The sequence below is a fragment of the Ammospiza nelsoni genome, chromosome 1 (assembly GCF_027579445.1).
Source record: "Ammospiza nelsoni isolate bAmmNel1 chromosome 1, bAmmNel1.pri, whole genome shotgun sequence".
Classification (NCBI taxonomy): Eukaryota; Metazoa; Chordata; class Aves; order Passeriformes; family Passerellidae; genus Ammospiza; species Ammospiza nelsoni.
In genome coordinates this window covers 63520439-63539221 of record NC_080633.1, presented here as the reverse complement: position 1 = coordinate 63539221, position 18783 = coordinate 63520439, and the positions used below count along the sequence as shown (strand labels likewise).

The 18783-nt window shown below is 40.3% G+C and overlaps 1 protein-coding gene across 1 annotated transcript in view; it reads left to right on the top strand.

The window, feature by feature from the left end:
• RNF144B (ring finger protein 144B) overlaps window positions 1–18783 on the top strand; it is a 53281-nt gene that overhangs the window by 20426 nt on the left and 14072 nt on the right. Inside the window, exons 3-4 of the mRNA XM_059476876.1 lie at window positions 9885–9989; window positions 18012–18072. Of these exons, the coding sequence (XP_059332859.1) occupies window positions 9885–9989; window positions 18012–18072 (166 nt within the window). The remainder of the gene's footprint in view (window positions 1–9884; window positions 9990–18011; window positions 18073–18783) is intronic.

Below are 18783 nucleotides of genomic sequence, written 5' to 3'. Positions count from 1 at the left end.
TGCACACTTTCACATATGGATATTCAGCAACATCTGTACTGGTCAAGCTCCATGATTTTATGGTCCCTTTGTCACCTTTACTTATCCCTTTCCCAAAAGGGGAGGGGGGTCTCATCTGTTCCTGATACTGCTCATCTTGTACCTTGTCTTCCCACTCATCCTTGTATATTTGGTGGGGATGTCCTTCTTATCAGCAGGCCCTTACATTTACCTTTTGTTACAATTTTCTCTTCCTTGGATGTGCAGCTGCTCAGGTTTTTGCCCCCATGGTGGTCATGGTGCTCACATATGTATGTGAAATAACTATACACTGTGTCTGTCCACACCATTACAGTGTTAAAAAATACAGTATTTTATTGCACTTTAGTGCATCTGGGTCCAAAGCAGACTAACTAATTACTTCTTGATTGATCCACTTACAGAATAATACTTTGAATATTATACTTAGTTCTGATAAAAGTCCCTGAATGTTTGCTCTTTTCCTTCCTTCTTTGCCCAGAGAGCTCTCACAGTGCCTCACTCAGGTAAGGCTCTGGAGTGCTCTGGTGAGGCAGTGCCAGGAATGGGTGGGCCACCCTCCCCACCCTGCCTTTGCACAGCACACTGGGTGTTGCCTGGGCTTTGGTGCTCATTAGACAGTCTGGAAAGTGTGTATCTAGGAGACTCCTGCCTTTTCAAAACATGGCTGAAACTGGGAAGGCAGCAGGGAGAGACAGTGAGTGGTGTGCTCCTTGCATCCCCTGGGCTAGAACTGCCCTGGTGTCTGGCACAGCACACTCTACCCTTTGGAAGTGCTAGAGAGGAGTGCAGGACTAGCAGGAACACTGGAAATACCAAGGGCCCTATGAAAGACTCCATGTGAGTCTGTAGCCTGTAAGCAGTCGTGGAGGTGAGGTTTTAGCAGGTGGGGTAAGATTGCCCTGGTGGCAGCGGTGACAGGAGGAACCAGTGCACTGCTGTTGCAGAAACATGGTCTTAGGGGTCAGTAAAAATTACCAGTGTTGGCTTTACCCTGCACACCAATTCTTTCTGGTTTTGTCTTTCCTCTTTTCTTTGCCTCCTCTTAAGCATTTCAGGGCCTCAGTGAGAGCCAGGTGAGCAATAAATGGGATTGCTGCTATTTATGTCAAGCAGCAGCTCATGTCCATCTGTCTTGTGTTATTTACTGGCACAGGGTGTGAGATGTCGAAGACAATGTGTAACAAACTGAAAACAGAAAATGCTTTCATGTATGTTATTCTGTGTTGTTGGCACAGGTTTATGCAGAACTAGCATGATTCACCCTTTCTTTTTCCCAAGCAAATTCTTTGTTGAGTCTTGTACTTCTGAGAAGTGTGTGAGGCAACTGGGTTACAAAATGCGCAAAACAAATACCATGATGATCTACCTGTTTGTTATTTTGGTGCACACAATGCAGTCCAAATGAGATTAAACTTCAATGCAACCTTAGAAGAAGCAGGAGCCAGCATGCTAGCCAAAGTAGCTTCTGTGCTTTCTTGTGCTTCTACAAGTAGGCAGTGTTCCAAAGGCAGTTGGAGAACAAGATTTTCTGCTGCAGCGGTGTGTGACAGCAAGGCTAGGGCTAGGCATGGGCTCAGAAGGCTCCTTTGCTGCCATGGATGGTGTGGTGCCATGGACAGTCACCTGCCTGGGCCCTGGGGGGGCTTCAGCCTCAGAAAGAGGCTGCTGATGGCTGCTTTTACTAGAGGAGAAGAAGAAACTGTTAGAGAAATAGGAGTCTCCCTGTTGGTATTTCATCAACAACAGACTCTAAGGCTCCTCTGCTTTCCCTAATGTTTTCAGGAGCAGCTGTGAATTGTCCTGCCTCCTTTGGGTGGCTGAACAGTGACATTTGGCCCTTAGTGCCGTGAAGTTTCAGATTGTTTGTGGAGGGGGGCACTGGGAAAATGGAAAAACCAATATGAGGGGTCTTTGGAAAAACATGAGCAGAAGAATCAGAGAGCAGAGGAGATCAAGCAGATCAAGGACAAGGAGGACGCAAAAAAGAATGGGATACCTGCTCAGTGAAACAGCTGTGTATCAATAACCCACTGAAATAATACTTAGTAAAACTTATGTAAGGGAATATTTGGATTTGCCATCATCTAGCCAACACTGGGTTTTAGTATCACTTCTGTTTGTTTGTCCTCATTTTCAAGAATGGGTTTGTTCTCTTTTTTCTCCCCATCCTATAAGACACCTTCTCACAACTGCACCAGAACACTCACGACCTTCTCCTCTTCCTAAATATACCTTGTGCTGCAATGCCCCACTTACTTTATATAGAGCTCATCTCAGGTTGTTTTCCATTTGGAAGTGTTGACATTTGGGATTCTTTTTTTCCCTGCTCAACATTTGAAATGTTTCAGAATAATTTTTTTTCAAGTTTTAAAAAAGAGAATTCCTACACCTGGTAATTTGGTACTGAACACAGAGCAGTTCTGTAGTAATTTTGATGGTTTAAGAACTTCTTGAATGTGTTTCTGTGCAGAGTAACACCAAAGGCAGAGTTGGGTTATCAAAACAGTATAGATGTACCCATTGACTTTTGAGGGATACCACAATTCCGGAAGAGGGACTGCATGTTTCCGAAGTCAGTAGAGGTGGCAGCCTCTGGATGGTGGCCAAGGGAGGATGGGAGGAAGAGGGAACTAACATTTTAATGACAGCATTGCATTGATGCAGTTGGTGTTATCTCCATTTAACCAATGAAGAAATCTGTATGAAGTAGGTTGTCAGTGCCTTGAAGTGCCACAGTAACTGAGCCAGACTGTGACATAAGCCTCATGCTCGTGTCTGTTTTGTAGCTGTTGTAAGGCCAGGTTTGGCCTGACACGAATTTTTGGCAAGAGAAATTATATTTGCAGCTGGTTTAATTTGGTGAAGTATGAGTTTGTCTGGGCCTTTTCTGTTTGGTGGTACCTCTTCGTGGCAGCAATTACCAGGAACCTTGCCTGCTTTTTATGAAAGGCTGCTAGGATGTCTTGGACCTCATGGTTTCATACTGTGTTTCTGAGCAGAATTCAGCATCACTGGTAGATATTTTGAAACAAAGCTGATGACAATATATTTCTCAGGTACATTTGAAGGATCCCATAAAAAATAGGCTTGTGGACCAAGAGGAGGCAATTATGTTCTGGTCCACTGTCTTGTTTGCTTGGTGTTTTCACTTGGTCATTACAAAATTAAATTCTTGTTAGTGATGTTATTCCTTCCTTCCTTCTGAGCCATGAACTGAGTATATGTTCTTTGAAGCTACAGGGGCATTTTTTCACTTCCTTTCAAGCATCTTTATTGATAAGACTCTTATGTGGCCTGATCTTCTGTCTGTTCATTTATCACTGTATCTGGTTCTTAGCAGTTAAAATAGAGATTGGGCAATATTTCATTGGAATTTTGCTCCTTGCTTTAAACTGTGCCTATCATAAGTTTATCTGTAGCAAATGAAGAGATTTCTATTTTTGTCTAAAAACTTTAATTGGAAGAGCCTCACTTTTTTTTCCAAGTGAAGTGCAAATGCCTCCAAGCTAATTGCCAATAAACTTGTTTCATCTAGTTTTAAGACTTTCTTAGAGATACTTGAGGAGTTTGAGTACCACACATTGAAAGTGACTGATCCATTTTGGTGATGGAACATGTGGAAGTGCAGATGTCACAGCAATGATGAACATATTATTAAACATTACATAGGTCTGCCATAAACGCTATGAGTACTGTCTAGGGGAGTACATTTATCTTGGTACATGTTTGATTAGATGCTGGGTAGATCAAGGTAGTTAAATTTAGAGTTCTGATGTGAACTGTCTCACCAAAATTCATAATAGTAGATTGTGTACATGCTAAAGAACAGGTAACATTTCTAAAGTATAAGAAAAAAATGAATGTTATGTCTCACTGAATAAAAAGTACATAACCATGCCCAGAACTAAAATAAAAACCGAATGCCTATCTGTTCATCTGCTCTGAATCATGAGACACTCTGGAATGTCAGCTGAAAAGTGAAGTATTCTCTCCATATACAGTGTTTCTGCCCTCTGCCCTCAAACTTGGAGTTTGTAAAAAAGCCTAGGCTAAACAAAACCTGAACCCCAAACAAACAGAGTTTTGAGAAGATCTTTGGAAGACAGATTTAACATTGTAAATAATTCCTGTAGATTTTAAGAGGGAGACCTGGGTTTTTCTTCTTTTTTTTTTGGAATGGAAATTATCTTCAAGTTAAATGTTAGGAGGAAAGACCTTGTTTTGGCAATATACCTTCAATCATTTTTTGAATTTTCACATTTAATGTAGATAATGGCTTCGTACTGTCTGGGAAATACTGTAGGTCTGTTCTTTACCTTTGCATAATTGAATTAAAGACAAATACCCTTACTTGTCCTGTACCAGCTGCTGCACAGGGGCTGGCAGCAGTATTGGTGGCATTTGACAGGAAAATAAGCCAGTGTTTTCTGTTTCTTTTTTGTTTCTAGCCCTTCCTCCATGTTTCTTAATAAAGATACCTGTTCAGTTTTGTCATATTACACAAGGGGTTTCTTTTATGCTTTTGTATCCAAAATAATGAGGCTGTATTTTGGGATCTGAGGCAGGTTGGAGAGGGGCAAGGTGATGAAACATGTCCAGATACTTGAAAAGCAGTATGTAGGAATGATTGAGATCCATCTTTTGTTTTTGATACATAAATTATCTGAAAGTGGATTTGAATAGAAACCTCAGATTTCACAGTGAAAGGGATATAGTGCCTTTGTCACATCATTACCTAGCAATCTAACGCTAAAGTTACACTTTGAACTCATTTTTATGTCAAAATGCAGAACTGTTATGATCCCTTTGCAGAGTAAATACATAACCAAACAGATGTCTTTTTCTTGGTAAGTACGTTAAAAATAGCTTCTGTACAATATACTTTTGGGGAAAAAAAAAAGTTGAAGTTAGAGCAGCATGCAGAAGTGTTGAAATAAAAATCCATTAATAGCCTGAACAGAATTTTCATTCTTAGACTCAAAGCTGACCACAGAAAGCACTTCTGTTTATTATTGAAGAAGGAATCTTTTACATTACTGGTTCATGCATTCCTTGATTAGGCTTTTCAGTGTATTATTAAAGATGACTCCATTGCATTTCAATGTACTCTTTCAACAGCCCCTTAGCTCCAGGAGGGGAATATTTACTTGGGGAACTTGTAAGAATTTGCCTAAATAATAATGTTTCCTACAAGTTTTGCAAGGTACAAAAAAAACCAAAACAAAAACCCCAAAAAAACCAAAAAAAAACCCCAACAAAACTCCACCAAAAAAACCTCATGGGTAGCATTTTGTGACATAGGTAACTGGATATTGATGTTATTTTAATCAACAGAGGAAGGCAATGGCCTGAAAGACAAAACCAGCATAAGAGGAAAAAATCTTGCCCCAAAATGCTTAGACAGCAAATTATTGAAAAAAAAAGTCATTACATATTATGAATTTCAGGCAGAGAAAAAAATAGTTGTAGTCCTCTTTTGACTGAAGTTGTCAGTAGTCCTGTGTGAGCAAAACGTGCTTCACAAAGCTAGATCAGCAACAAAACATTCTGTTAGGTGTACTGAGTTTTACTAGTGGAATTATATTATCACATTTGAATTGATCTCTCTTGCTTGAATGCCTCAGGATTTTATTATGTTTCCCAGACCACAGATAATGTAGATGATATAGTTGCTCAGTGGGGCAAAATCTGAGTTAACTGATTAGAGCACACTTGCAGGTATGGGAATTAAAACTACTTGTGTTGGTGTCTGCTTTTTATTTGAGGGGTGAACATAATGGAATCAAACCTCCAGCGTGTGTTCTGTGGTCAGCAGGATTCTAACCTGTTCAGCAGGACCTTGGTCAATTTTTAGTTTGTTGTCTCAACCATCCTGCCTTGGCTATGTGAAACTTTCATGGAAACTTTGCTGGCTCTGGCCATGGAAAGGAAGAGGATGGCATTAATGTCACCATAAGTCACAGATCCTGTGTTGAGGTCACCCCAGCCACTGACTGCTCTCCGTGCTCAAAAGTCACTGTACTGCAAGAAATTGCTGGGAGAGTGTAGCCCAGGGTGTTGATATCTCATAATTTCTAGCATGTCAAGATTAAGACCCTTTCAGGAAGTTCTTTGTATCACAGAAGGCAGAGCATCTTGATTTTCCCTTCACTTTGAAGAGCAATTAAGTAGCATATGTAGTGTATGCAGTTTTCCTGAGACACTGATGATTTTTGTAGACAAAATGCCCAAAAAATCTTGCCATTTTATGTCTGTAATAATGTATTCTCTAAAGTGTGGGAGGACACATTGCTGAGAAGGTCAGTTGTGATTCATTATACAGACATGAAAGCATCTTTTCATCACGTTTTTGGCTTGCATCTTTTCAGATACTCTTAGTTGCCGCTTCTCAAGTAAGCAGCTGAATTAGTAGCTGAGCTGTAAATAATGGTGAAACCCCTCTGAGAAGAGTTTCTCTGCAAGATGAAGGCATATTTTAAAGTTTTAGTGATTTTCCAATGTTTCTTCTTTGGTGCTAAGAGGGAACAAGAAATTCACATCTTCATTTATGTACATCCTTTGGTAAAAAGCCTAATCCTTCAGCAATAAATATTAAATGCTTCCTTCAAGTTTCCCGGCAACTTTAAGCCTTTCTTGTATTGCACCCAAAGCACCTTCTCCAAGCACAGAAAGTCAAGACCAAATATTTCATATCTATAAAAATGATTTAACAGAGAGATTTTCTGGGAAATGCTTGAAGATCCATGGCACTGCATAGCCCAATTACATAATCTCCCCAAGCTGAAAACACAGCAACCTCTAAAAGAACCACAGAATGTTGGTTGGCCACTTACGTTCACCTACAATCAAGCAGTGGGTTAGAAGAGAAGAAGAATCCAGATCATTAGCAATCCTCAGAAACCTCTGTTCTCCTGGCTTGGTACCCATAATGACTTAGATACTGCATATGGAAAATGATTGCAAAATCCATACTGTGGATCGAAGCTCCTTAAGAGCTTCATGCCCATCCTTGTACGAAAGTGTAATCGTCAGTGCTCCGAGCTCCTGTCCTGAGAGTCTAAATTAAGAACAAGCCTCTGGGCTGCTGCTGGGCTTGCAGTAACTTCTCAGGCTTTGTCCTCCCTCTGTAACCACCTGACCTGAGCTGCCCCCAGAATACAAATCTACTGTTCTATGCTGTCAAAACAAATTACTAAATATCAGGCGGCCCCACAGAGGAGACAGAAGCCAGGATCTTAGCAAAAGTAAAAGGTTGCTCTCTCATGCTTGCTGAGGAATTAAGGCAACCTAAATGCTTTGGTGGGAAGGAAACATTTGCCCTTCACCAAATGCTGCCCTGAGACTTGATCCAGAAAATAATCAGGTCTCCCATGAGGAGATGAAGTGAGATGTAAGGAGGTTCTGCCCACGGATTTAAGAAGTACACTTAACGCACTGCAGCCTGTGCAGGCCTTGGGGAAAGAGCTCTGAGGGCAGAATTTTCTGTTTACTTTATTTGTGGAGGAGGCTGTGAACAGGTACAAACCAGGGAGAAAATCTGTGTAGGGAGTGAGTACTTGCTGCCCCATTTCTCCTGTGATATGTGCTGAAGCATGTGGGCAATGCTCAGTGCTTAATGAATGTGGAGCTGCCGGACAAGGTCACCCACAGCCTCCATCTGCATCAGTAACACCACTGGGAGCCACCCTGGGCTCTGGGCATGCTTTTTTTGGGCTTTCCCTATGTCACCTGCTGCCACTGCCCAGCCCATGGTGGCGGATGTGGGCACAGCCGTGGCAGCTCCAGTGTCACCAGGAGCCCACTCCAGGCACCACTGTGCTTCCATACCTGCTTCTGTTTGCTGCTCACTGCTCTGTGATGGAGCTGCTGTGCCAGGGGGTGCTTTGATCCCGTGGGTAAACTGACTTTATAAAAGCACTGTGCCTGGGTGCCTTTGGGAGCAGTGGGCACGAAGATGGGACAGGGCATGGAGACTGCTGTTGGAATAATAAAAGAATAACGCTGGTTAAATCTGGGCTGATAATCTCTAGGGAGCTAATACTGCCTTCAGTAGCTGACATGATTTCTTTTTTGCTCTTCACCTGTGAGTATCTCCCTCGCCTCCCACACACTACTTGCACCATCAATTCCTTACAACCTGCTCTACTGCTTTCTTATAGGGGTGCATGCTGGATCTGAATACATTAGTTCTTAATGAGATACACATTTAAAGCTTACCAGTTAGGTTATATCCCAATGTTCTTCTAAGAGAGTACACTTCAAATATTTACAAATCAAAAGTAAGTTAATTTAAAATGCCAGTAAGTTAAGATTATTCTACTTGCTTAAGCTAGTATCTCTATAGCTCATCAGAATTCAACAAAATGTGGATTTGGAGATTTCAGTAGAGAGACAGACAGAATAATAAGGAAATCTCATTTCCATTTGTAAGGGTCCTAATTATCCTGGTGGCTTAGAGGGAATCAGTTTTCCAATAAAAAATACAAATGAGGAAATTTCTTTAATCAGAGCGCAATATGCAAGGCCTTCTCAAAATAGTCCAGACTAACGCAGACTTGAGTGTTACATGCCTATAAATAATAAAACAATGTTTTTTGAAGAGTCTAAGGCTGCCATACTCGGAAGGGCTGTGATTTCCCCATCACTCACCTATTAGCTTTGGAACTCAGTGCCTCTTCCAAAAGTTGGCAGAGAGACAGAGGTCTCAAAACCCTATTTCACTTTGACATATTTCTTGAAAATCGATGGGGCAATAATGAAGAAATCAGCAGTACTGGGGAGGAGGTTTGTAATGTGGGCATGAAATATAAAACTGTAGGGGAAAAAACTACATCGGTTCTACTTTTCATAACATGTTTATTTTCATTTACAGTAAACATTGCAAGCTGATACCAAAATCTGTCAGAAGTCCATGCTTTGTTTTTCTGTTAATGGTGACTTGCAATTTATTGTATGCTTTGCCATTATTTTGAGGAGACTTTGTTGTTTTGTTTTCTGTAGAAGTGACCTTACTTACTTACCTAGGCAATTTGGAGGAACAGTTCAAGCACTGTTCTTTGGTCCATTGCATGAGTTTTGTGCCATGATTTTACTGAAGAATATGTGTTATAAAGACAAGTTGAATATATTTGAAACTGGCATACCAAATAAAGTGTGAGGAGAGTAGAGGGCTCTTTGAGCTTGGAGGGGAAGCCTACTGTTTTTGTAATGGAACAATTTGGATACATTCATAAAGTGGCCTCCATGCTGAAAATAGACTTTGGAGTCTATAGAGTAGGGGCTGATGATAAATTGTAATAAATTGTGGATATTATTTGAACTATGGGGGGGCAGCGTTGAGGGGGAGGAAAAACTGATAGCTGCACATCTTCTAGGGCACATTATAACCTCCCAAGCAGGTGCTAAACCCCTTTCCTCTTTTGTGCAGCTGAGAACAGTGTTGTAAAGGAGTTCTCCTACAATGGTGACTGCTGGATGAGAGTCTGAATTAGGAACACAGGAGGAAAAACGAAGGCACAAAGCCTGTTTAATTAGGATAAAAGATACTCACCCCTGCCAAATTCTCCAATCCCAGTTTAGCAGAGCATAAGAGTTGTTAGGGCTGAAAGGTCTGACTTGCTGACTTAGGTAAATGCAATGCTTGGCAGATGAAGTCATGCATAATTAATTGTTCTTTGTTGCATTCTTTCCAATGTAATGACTTGTAGCATTCACACTTACAATAATTGATGTTTGCTGTGTGCTGGAGCTTCAGGACAGCCAATTAAGGTGGTGAAGGTGGGAACTGCAAGGCATCTCTGACATCTGGTTGTTACCAACATGTGGGCTATAACGTTTTTTTTCTTTTCTTTGCTTGTTTCTAGTGTTTAAAACAGTACGTGGAGCTGGCAATTCAAGAAGGTTGTGGTTCCCCTATCACATGTCCAGACATGGTATGCTTGAACCATGGGACCCTACAAGAAGCAGAGGTATCTATACTTCTCATACTTCTTTCTCTCTCTCTCTCTCTTTTTTTAAAACATATATCCCCCAAATTTCTTTATCTGCATAATAATAAATGTAATCATACAAGTTTTCCTCCCTTTAATTACTTTTAATGAGCTTTTGGCAAGAGGCCTGACTGACAAGAGGTGATAGAAACAAGCAGATGTTTTCCAAGGGTTTTGCTCTTTTTTCCCTCCCTCTATGCCTTGGAGGAGAAGTTCCCTTGGCATCTGGACAGCCTCTGAATTACCCATGCAGGTGACTTAACCAGAGTACCCTGTATCCCAGAATTGCTGAGCCTCCATTAGACTGTCATTTCAGTCAGATTTGATTTGACTGCAAACACTGAAATTCTCACATCTTTCTTAAGAGCAAGAACTCAGATTGATGGTATGCAAGGCCAGAATTTCCTTGTGTATGTTGATCTTGGGCTGCAACAACCAATTTGCAGTCCAGTCTAATAATGCAGGGCTGTATAATTATATTGAGAGAAAGCTACCTGCACAACACCAGGTAAGTCTTAAGAGATATGGAAGTTGTCTCTTGGGATACACCCAAGGATGCTTGCTCGCCTGCTTTGTGAGGCGGGAATGTCTCTGCTGAGCCTGAGAATACAAATAGGACAAAAAAAAAAAAAAAAAAGGCAAACCAAAAAACCAGGAAAAATAACATGGCTAAGGGATTTTTGGTAAGTTTTGTACATTCTCCCAGTATTTGAGAAATAAAATCAAGGAGAATTAGATCTCCATCCTTGAACTGCAGAAGAGAAGTTTGTCTTCTGGGTTATCTTGAGCTCTGTGCACACAGATGCCATAACTATGGCAGAAGTATATAATCCTATTCAAATGTCATCAGTGACAGTGTGATTCCCAATACCAAAAATTACTTTTTCTCCAGAAAAAATTCTGGATCTATTCCCCAGCATTTGAAACATTTGAAATGTTGTGCTTAGTTTAATCAGGTCATGGGACTTTCAGCTATGTTAGTTATGGTGGAGCCTTTTTATTTGGCTGAATCCAGCTATTGTGAAAAGCAGCCAGCTGTTTCCCTTTCTCCTCTTTCTGCAAAGATACAGAGAGGGTGTAGCAATGTCCTTCCACCCATTGCACCAGATTGGAGGCATCTAGCCTTTATTGAAAATGTATTTTTAAAGAAAAATTACTGAATGACAGGAAGAGTTTTGCTCTGTTCAACCAGGGTTATAATGCTATAGGAATTAAGAAATATATATTTCCCCTTAGTAAAGGAGACTCCAGGGGTATTTAAAAATGGACCACTGGCCTAATCCTTGGGTGTTTTTTGGGCTGACAGCAGAATGACTGAACAGCCCGAATGTGCATTAGTGTCCCATGGATGACTGAAGGTTCTGACACTCCCTTTTGGCAAGGTGCTTGAAACACAATCTTTTGCTTGAATAGCAAACAAATCCCCAGCCTGGTTAAAATTACTGCTTATGTGTTTTACCAAATACCTATTTCTTTAATGAAAAAAAAAAAAACCACCCTGAAAAACAGTAATGAAATAAAGAATAAACTGACTCCGTTCACAATATAAAAGAACAGTATGTAAACTAGAGATTTATGTATGAATACTTTCTATTACTTTTTTTCCTCTCTATAAATAAAGGCTGTTCTTTGTGAAAATGCAGCCTTTTAAAGCTATTTCTTAAAAAAGCAGAACCTTATCAGATGATACAGAATGTGCTTAACTAGGACTATTGTTTGTCATGGAAGTACTATTTAGAGTTACAGTTCATTCCTTACACTCTCAAACTCCTGGTGTAAAAGTGGGCGGCTTCTCACCTCTGAGGGGGTCCTGGATTTTTTCTCTAGCTTCTGGCAGGACTAGGTTCCTCACCAGGACCATGGTGAGAATACACGTTGCCTGTACTGTGGGGAAAAACAAAAATAAAAGATCCTTTTTTTTTCTCCTCTGAGATAGCATCAGTGTTTTGTAAAGGTATATTTTTCATGTCATGTTCATTTCAGACTATGCTGTGACTGCTGCTCATCAGGTTCTGTTACAATTTGAAGAAAAAATAACAGTTCGAACTGTCTTTGTCATGGATGTGTTGCTAAATTGGCTCCTATACTTTGAGCTAAATGCATCTCACTGTGTTAGCTAAAGCAGTTGTTTTGTTTATGTTTTGTTTTTGCCATAGCCTGAAAAAGGGAGCTAAAGGTGAATTTGGGCATAATTTGAAGTGAAGGAAAGCCTCTTCATTGGCTTCAGTGCATTTTGGATTGAGCTTTCTTCAATAAGGAAACTGAACAATTAATAACAAAGCTTATAAGCATATATAACACAGTATAGCTATGAACACAGTATAGCTTTGAAATTTCACCTTCTTCTCCCTCTCAAGGTCCTTATTCAAGCTGTGTAACATTCCTTCAGTGCTTTCCAGTGACCTGTTTGTCTTCATTTAGACAAATCAGAATTAAGTCCTGTTTATTTTCTCAGTAAAATTCTGAAGAGTTTGTCTAGTTTGGTGCTAAATTACTAGAGCCTTTTCAAAGCTCTTGCCTTGCTTCTGATTTGTGTTCTTCTTCAGTTGCTTTTAGGGGATGGAGGGAGGGAAAAGCTCTGGTTAACATTTTAAACACAGAATAGAATTTTTTCTTGTATGTCTCATGAAGAAATGAGCAAGTGTGAATAGTAGGAATGTGTTTCTCTAAAACAGTTGAATATTTAATCAGTGCTTAGGGAATAAACTTCTTATTCATAGAGTATAGGAGATGTTGGGAATTAAGGCTTTACTTTCTGAGGTCCCTCTGGACCTCAGAAAAAAAATGTTCCAGGTTTTTTGATCTTAAAATGCATAAAGTGAAAAGTCATTTGAACTAGAAAATTATACTTTTCAGTACTTTGAAAATATGTTTTCTGAAACCCCTCTGGCTTGGGTTTCTTTTTCCTTCAACAAAATCTAGTTGAAACTGGTTTATTTCCCAGTAGTTTTTTGTTTTGACAAATAGTGCATTTGAACAGAAGGAACTGTTCCACTGAAGTGCTTGAAATCAAGTGCAATCCTAGGTCACATCTTGACCTGTTACATCTAGATAGCAGCTTGTAGTATAGCTGTCTTGTAGCAGAAATAAATGAGGGGTGGTGGTGGTAAGGCAGTGACTTTGGCTACAGACTCTCTTTCAAATAGCTGGTTACACAAAACAGGGGAAGTCCAAAACAGTCTTGTTAAACAAAATGCTTGCCCTTTCAAGCTCCAGTGGCACAATAAACAAAGATTACTTGGATTCCTTCCTGGAAGCAGAAGGTAGAAGGAACATCTTATGTTAATACAGTTCTCTTTAAACATGCAGAATTCTTATGTCTAGAATATTCCTGCCTCTCTTGGGAACTTGCTCCATTGATGTAATTGGACCAGTTAATACCGCTAATCTAAATAAGGGGTAATTTATCATGGTTTGAAATTATTTTGCTTGGTGTGAATCCAGTCATCAGTGTAAGCTATGAATCAGGGTAAATCTCCACTGCATACAGGGATTTCTACTGTAATACTCACTTGGATAATATCTAGGGCATTGTGCTTTGCTGTTTCTGATTCCTGTATTGTTCTGTGGTTTATAACATCGATGCAGTGATCCATGTATACACAATCTGATTTGGACTAAAGCTGTGCAGCAGTCAGTAAAGGAGGCACTGATTTGGGTTCTTTGTCCAGAATTCCCCCTTTGCACGCAGTGCAGGTTCTGCTCATTGTCCCTCTGTCTGTGTAAATCTGTGATCCATGCCAGTGCTAACCTGACAGAGGGCTGTCAGCACTCTGTAAAGCAATGCTGAAATAGGACAGTAACCCAGATCTTAGAATTCTTAATTGCCTTATATTCCATACCTAGCCAAACACAAAATCCCACTAGGACTCAGTCTAAAATATCAGTTTTATTTTTAATTTCAAAATTGGTTTATGCTTTGCTCCAGAAGAGATTGAAATGGTAAAATGAGAAGCAATGTGAGAACATGTTGCACGCTGGCCTATCTTTTTCACGGTCAAAATAAAAATTTTTGTTCTTCTTATTTACTTGTTTTTATGTAAAACCTAGGGGAGCAAGTGAGAGAGCCTTAATTTTGTTTTTATTTGTCGCTAAATAAGAGAAGAGCTCTTTAATGGAGAACATGAATAATTTAGTGTTTCATTATGAGTCTAGTGAGCATAGTAGCTTGACAAAGAAAGTTGTGGGTGTAATTTCTAGCGACATAGAGACTGAGCTCCCATACCCCTTTCAAAAGCAAACCAGAGCCCCTGTTGGAACCATTTTACACTGCTTGCAAAAGAAGACAGTGCCTCTGTGAGTGGGGCTTTGGCAGAGGTGGGCAATGCCACCCTTAGCAAATTCTTCTGCCAGTGTAGGATCTGCCCTTGCTGGCTGTCTGCTAAAGTGAGAGAGGGAGAAGCTTTTGGCCCGCTGAACTTCCCTCCCTTGGCATTATCAAAGTTTGATTCATATGGGTGTGAAAGGAAGTAAGATCTATTCAATTTGCTTGATTGCCTCCTTGCATGCCCCTTGAAAGTCTGAGAATAGGTGGAGTAGTGATTTTCCCTTTCCACTGTGGTAGCCAGTATTTAAAAACAGGGGAGTTGTTCTTCCTTGGGTCCTGGTTACTGCACTGCCTGGAAAAGTTTGTTGCTGTGTACACTGAACCAAATTATTTTGAACCATTTCAATTTCCTTTCTTTGCTCTTTTGTCTCATGTAGTAGCAGGGACCCTGGTTATTGTGACACATTTCATGACATGATCTTTTTGAATGCTTGACAAGGATCCAGCTGGAGCCCTTTGTGGTAGTAAGCCTTCAGAATTTTGCTTTTGTCCATCAATGTTTTTACTTCAGGTGAATGCTGCTGTTCTTAGCAATAGCTCTTGTGTATCCTTGTGCTGTATAGCAAGAGGATTTTAACTGCAGATATTGCTTACAGGGTGTGGGAAATCAGAAAACTTATTTCAACTCCTAACAGCCTAATAAGTCTCAAATCAAGATATTTTCAGGAGAGGAGTGTTCTTACCTGTATATTTTTTTAATTTAAACCCCCAGTATTAAAAAGAAAAAAAAGACAAGTTCACCAGACTGTCCTCTAGCATTTCTTCCTACATTGAATAATTTCATAGCATAGAATAAGAAAAGCCTGTTTTCTGGTATGCTCATGGTCTTCCTATTTTGGCTCTTTGCCATCTGCTGGGTTGCTGGTTTGCTGCATCCCCAGATTTCCATGCCCTGACCAGCCCAGAGACATGAGTGATTGTGCAGGAGAGGAGGTGTTTGGGATGGACAGACACCCAGGTGGGGCTTGAGAAGTTGTCTGGAAATGGACATTTAGACTGATGCCAAGTAGGAGGAGATAAACACCTAATCCCCTTATTGTACTTAATACTGTCCTTCTTGATTAGGTATAAATAAGATTAAAAGTTCCCTGAGGAAAGGATTGGCTGTTTTTTAATAGGGACCTGATATTCATGTTTGTTTGGTTTTTTTTTTTTTTTTTCCTCAATTAAGTTTGCACATACAGCTTTCACGTGGCACTGAATTCAGGCAGCAGCAGGAATTTGTGCATTGTTTTCCTCATGCCTGAAGATGCTAAATCTGTCAGAGGCTTTGGCTCAGCCCCTCTCAGGCTGACCTGTGTGTGGGTGCCATCAGGACCTGGCCTTACCAAGCCTGTGGGAGTCAGTGGCCCTGGTGATGGGCTGCATGTGTTCAGCGCCCAGAGCTGCACCCAGGGAGGGGCAAGCTGAGCTCTGAAGAAGACATGTAGGAAAAAGAGTGGAGCTGAGTGAAGCCAGTGGGGAAAGCTGGCATGGCAAGCTCAAGTTTTCCCCAGGAGAATGGGAAGCTTTCAGCACTGCCTCTGCTTCCTATTGAAATCTGAGTTAAGATGCATAACTCCGCTCCCACTGTAATGAAAAAGGCTGATTTTTAATACATGGGAAATTCTGGGCTCAATAGAACTGCTCTTGAAAAAACTGTTTGTTAGAAGTAAAAGCAAGTACAGAAGGACCCCAGCCAACTAAAAAATTCACTCAAGTGGCTCTTACAGCATTGAGACTCACTGTTTTAATTTAGTTGTAATGAAGGAAAATTTAAAGTAGTTGCCAGTGCTCACCCAGCTAAAGAAATGCAGATGACTCTTTTCATTTTCCAAACTATTTATATGTGAAGCTGCCCTGGGGAGGAGCGGGCAAAACTGAAATGATGTGTCATTGCTGAAATTGCTAAAATTCACTCTTTTTACCCATTTGATTTTTTTAAAAAGTATTTTCCAAGAGTATTTCAGCTGACTTCCTATGAACAGGTGAAGAGTTTCCCAGAAAAATCTCTGTGTCTTACAGTCACATTAATCTTAAATATTAATTAATTAAAGCCATTTGAATCTTTAAATTATTAAATCTTGACATAATTTGGATTCATCCTCTGGCTTCAGTTAAATAAATGAGCCAAGTATCTGCTACAAAATACAGTTGAGTACAATCAAGTCCAAATTATTTGAGTTATTAATAAAGCAATTTTGTATTTTATAGTACAATTTTTTCCATCTGTGAAAGAAAATGTATTCATAGCATGATTTATAGCATGATATTGAATATATATTGGATTTTTGTCATTTTATTTCTTCTCATGGGTGCTATGCCCTGCAACTGAGGAGGACAGCAAGGGCCAGCGTCCACTTCACTGAGGGCAAATTTTGCCCTTTACAATAATCTGAAGGACTGTGGTTGGATACTGGATGTGAGATTTGAAAGCCTCTCACTGAGGCCATTTTGAAGCTGTCAGTTCTACACTGTCTCACTGTGCTTCAAATGATCAGGTCCTAGGTCTTATGTTATTCTAGGTTTATTTTCAGTAAAAGAGAAAAATATTTCCAGTGCTGGTACAATATTACAAACGGATAAGATAAAGAGAATGGTCCCACATTCTGAATCTGACAAACATGTGACTCCTGAAGTGCCTGTGAAGTTCCTTTTAAACCCCTCCATAGCCTGTATGCAGGTTTTCTTATTAGTTTTAAATAGGACACTTGGTCTTCTTACGTAGAGTGTTAATTGGAGATTAGAGCATTTAGCCTTTTAGGCTGCTAGTTTAATTAGGGTAATGTGCAAAATGTATCATCAAAGCCTGTTTGGCTATGCCAACTACATTTGTTAACTTCAGTCAGCAACCAATAGGTTGCTCCGTGTCTAAGGCAAATTCCAACAGCAATGGCATTATCTGTCTTGGTCCAAACCCCATGGAATGAATAAAAACTGGAAACCAGACTGCCTTTCAGCTCCTGAGAGCTAAGTGGCTCCTGCCATTAACACTGGGAGATGTGAATGAAGAACCATTCATTTGAGCTGTATTCTTGTGCATGAACAGCATGCTGCAGTCTCCAGGGCTGGCAGCATGTCACCCTTTGCTACACTAAACCAACATAAAATAAAACTGGGGAGCCTGAAGTAAATATGGAATCCACAGAGAAGGTTTGCATGTGCATGGAAAGAAAGACATGGGCTGCACTACTGGGTTGTGTGGCTGAAACAGGGGAGGTTCAGAACCACTTTTTTGAGAAGAAGTCAGGGTGTGGAAGAATGTGGTGCTGAAAGCAAGCAGGAACAAAAAGGTGAATTTGAGAGCCAGCTCAGGAAAGCAGGTGTGTAGAACATAGTGCTTATTTGTCATCCTGTTCTTCTAAGTTCTTCTAAGCCTTCTGATGTTTACATTTTTGTAATAGAGTTTCTCACACACTTTTCATGTAAATAATGATTGTTTTGCATTCCTTTCTGGAAAAAAATTTGATGAATTGTTAGTTTGACCAGTGTGGCTGGAGAAGTGGCAATTTCATCCTCCAATCCATAGTCACTTTTGAAAGTCTATAAATATTGGAGTTCGAAAATAAACTATACTCTTTGTACCTTGGACGTTTCAGCTTGTGCGTATAGTTCATTTTGTGTCCTATTGCAACACTTTTTAACTTTTAAAAGTTTCTATTTCTAATGCTTCTTTTGTGTGTTTCTCATTTCAGATTGCCTGTTTGGTTCCTGTTGACCAGTTTGAGTTATACAAGAGGTTGAAGTTTGAACGAGGTGTGAAGCTTTTTGTCTCTATTACTTTCTCTTTTGTCAGTGGAGGCAGCACTGTTATATATGGCAGAGACAGAGCCTGTGGAGTGAGTGAAGGAAGAGACAGAGAAGATGTCTTTGCTTTTAAATAGTTCAGGAGCAGTCACTAGGTCAGGCTGTGCTCCACAGACAAAGTCGAAATTCTGTTTTGCAGACTCAAAGAAGCAGCGTCTTAATGAATTACCAGACTTCAACTCAAGCTTGTGGGCAACACTCTCAGACTGTGTGCCTGGCGCTCCACTGTTCTTCTGATGGCATGTTCATCTTGGGTCCTTGAGGTGGTTGTACTGGTAGAACTTGACAAGGTGCTAGAGGCCGGTGCTGGCTAGGGCACACAGTCCTTTTACACATCCCTAGGGATCTTCAGAGCTTCTGGGGGACACATACTCTGAAATGCAATGTGAATTTTTACAAGCATCCCTTCAAAATAGCTTTGCTTACGTAGAAGCCTCACATGTATTCGTCTAGTAGAGTTTTTCTTCCCAAGGAATAGTAGTCCCCTCATTCCTGAGGAAGGCCTACTTTGTAAAGAAATTTAAAACTGAAGGTCTCACTGAGGTCAAGATTTCCTATGCCCAGAGGTCACTCTTCTGCATCAAGAGATGGTCCTTGACAAGGCTGAAGAAGAAACTTGCTAGTCAGAAAGATGAGATCCCCTTCCTGGTTTTAAAGACT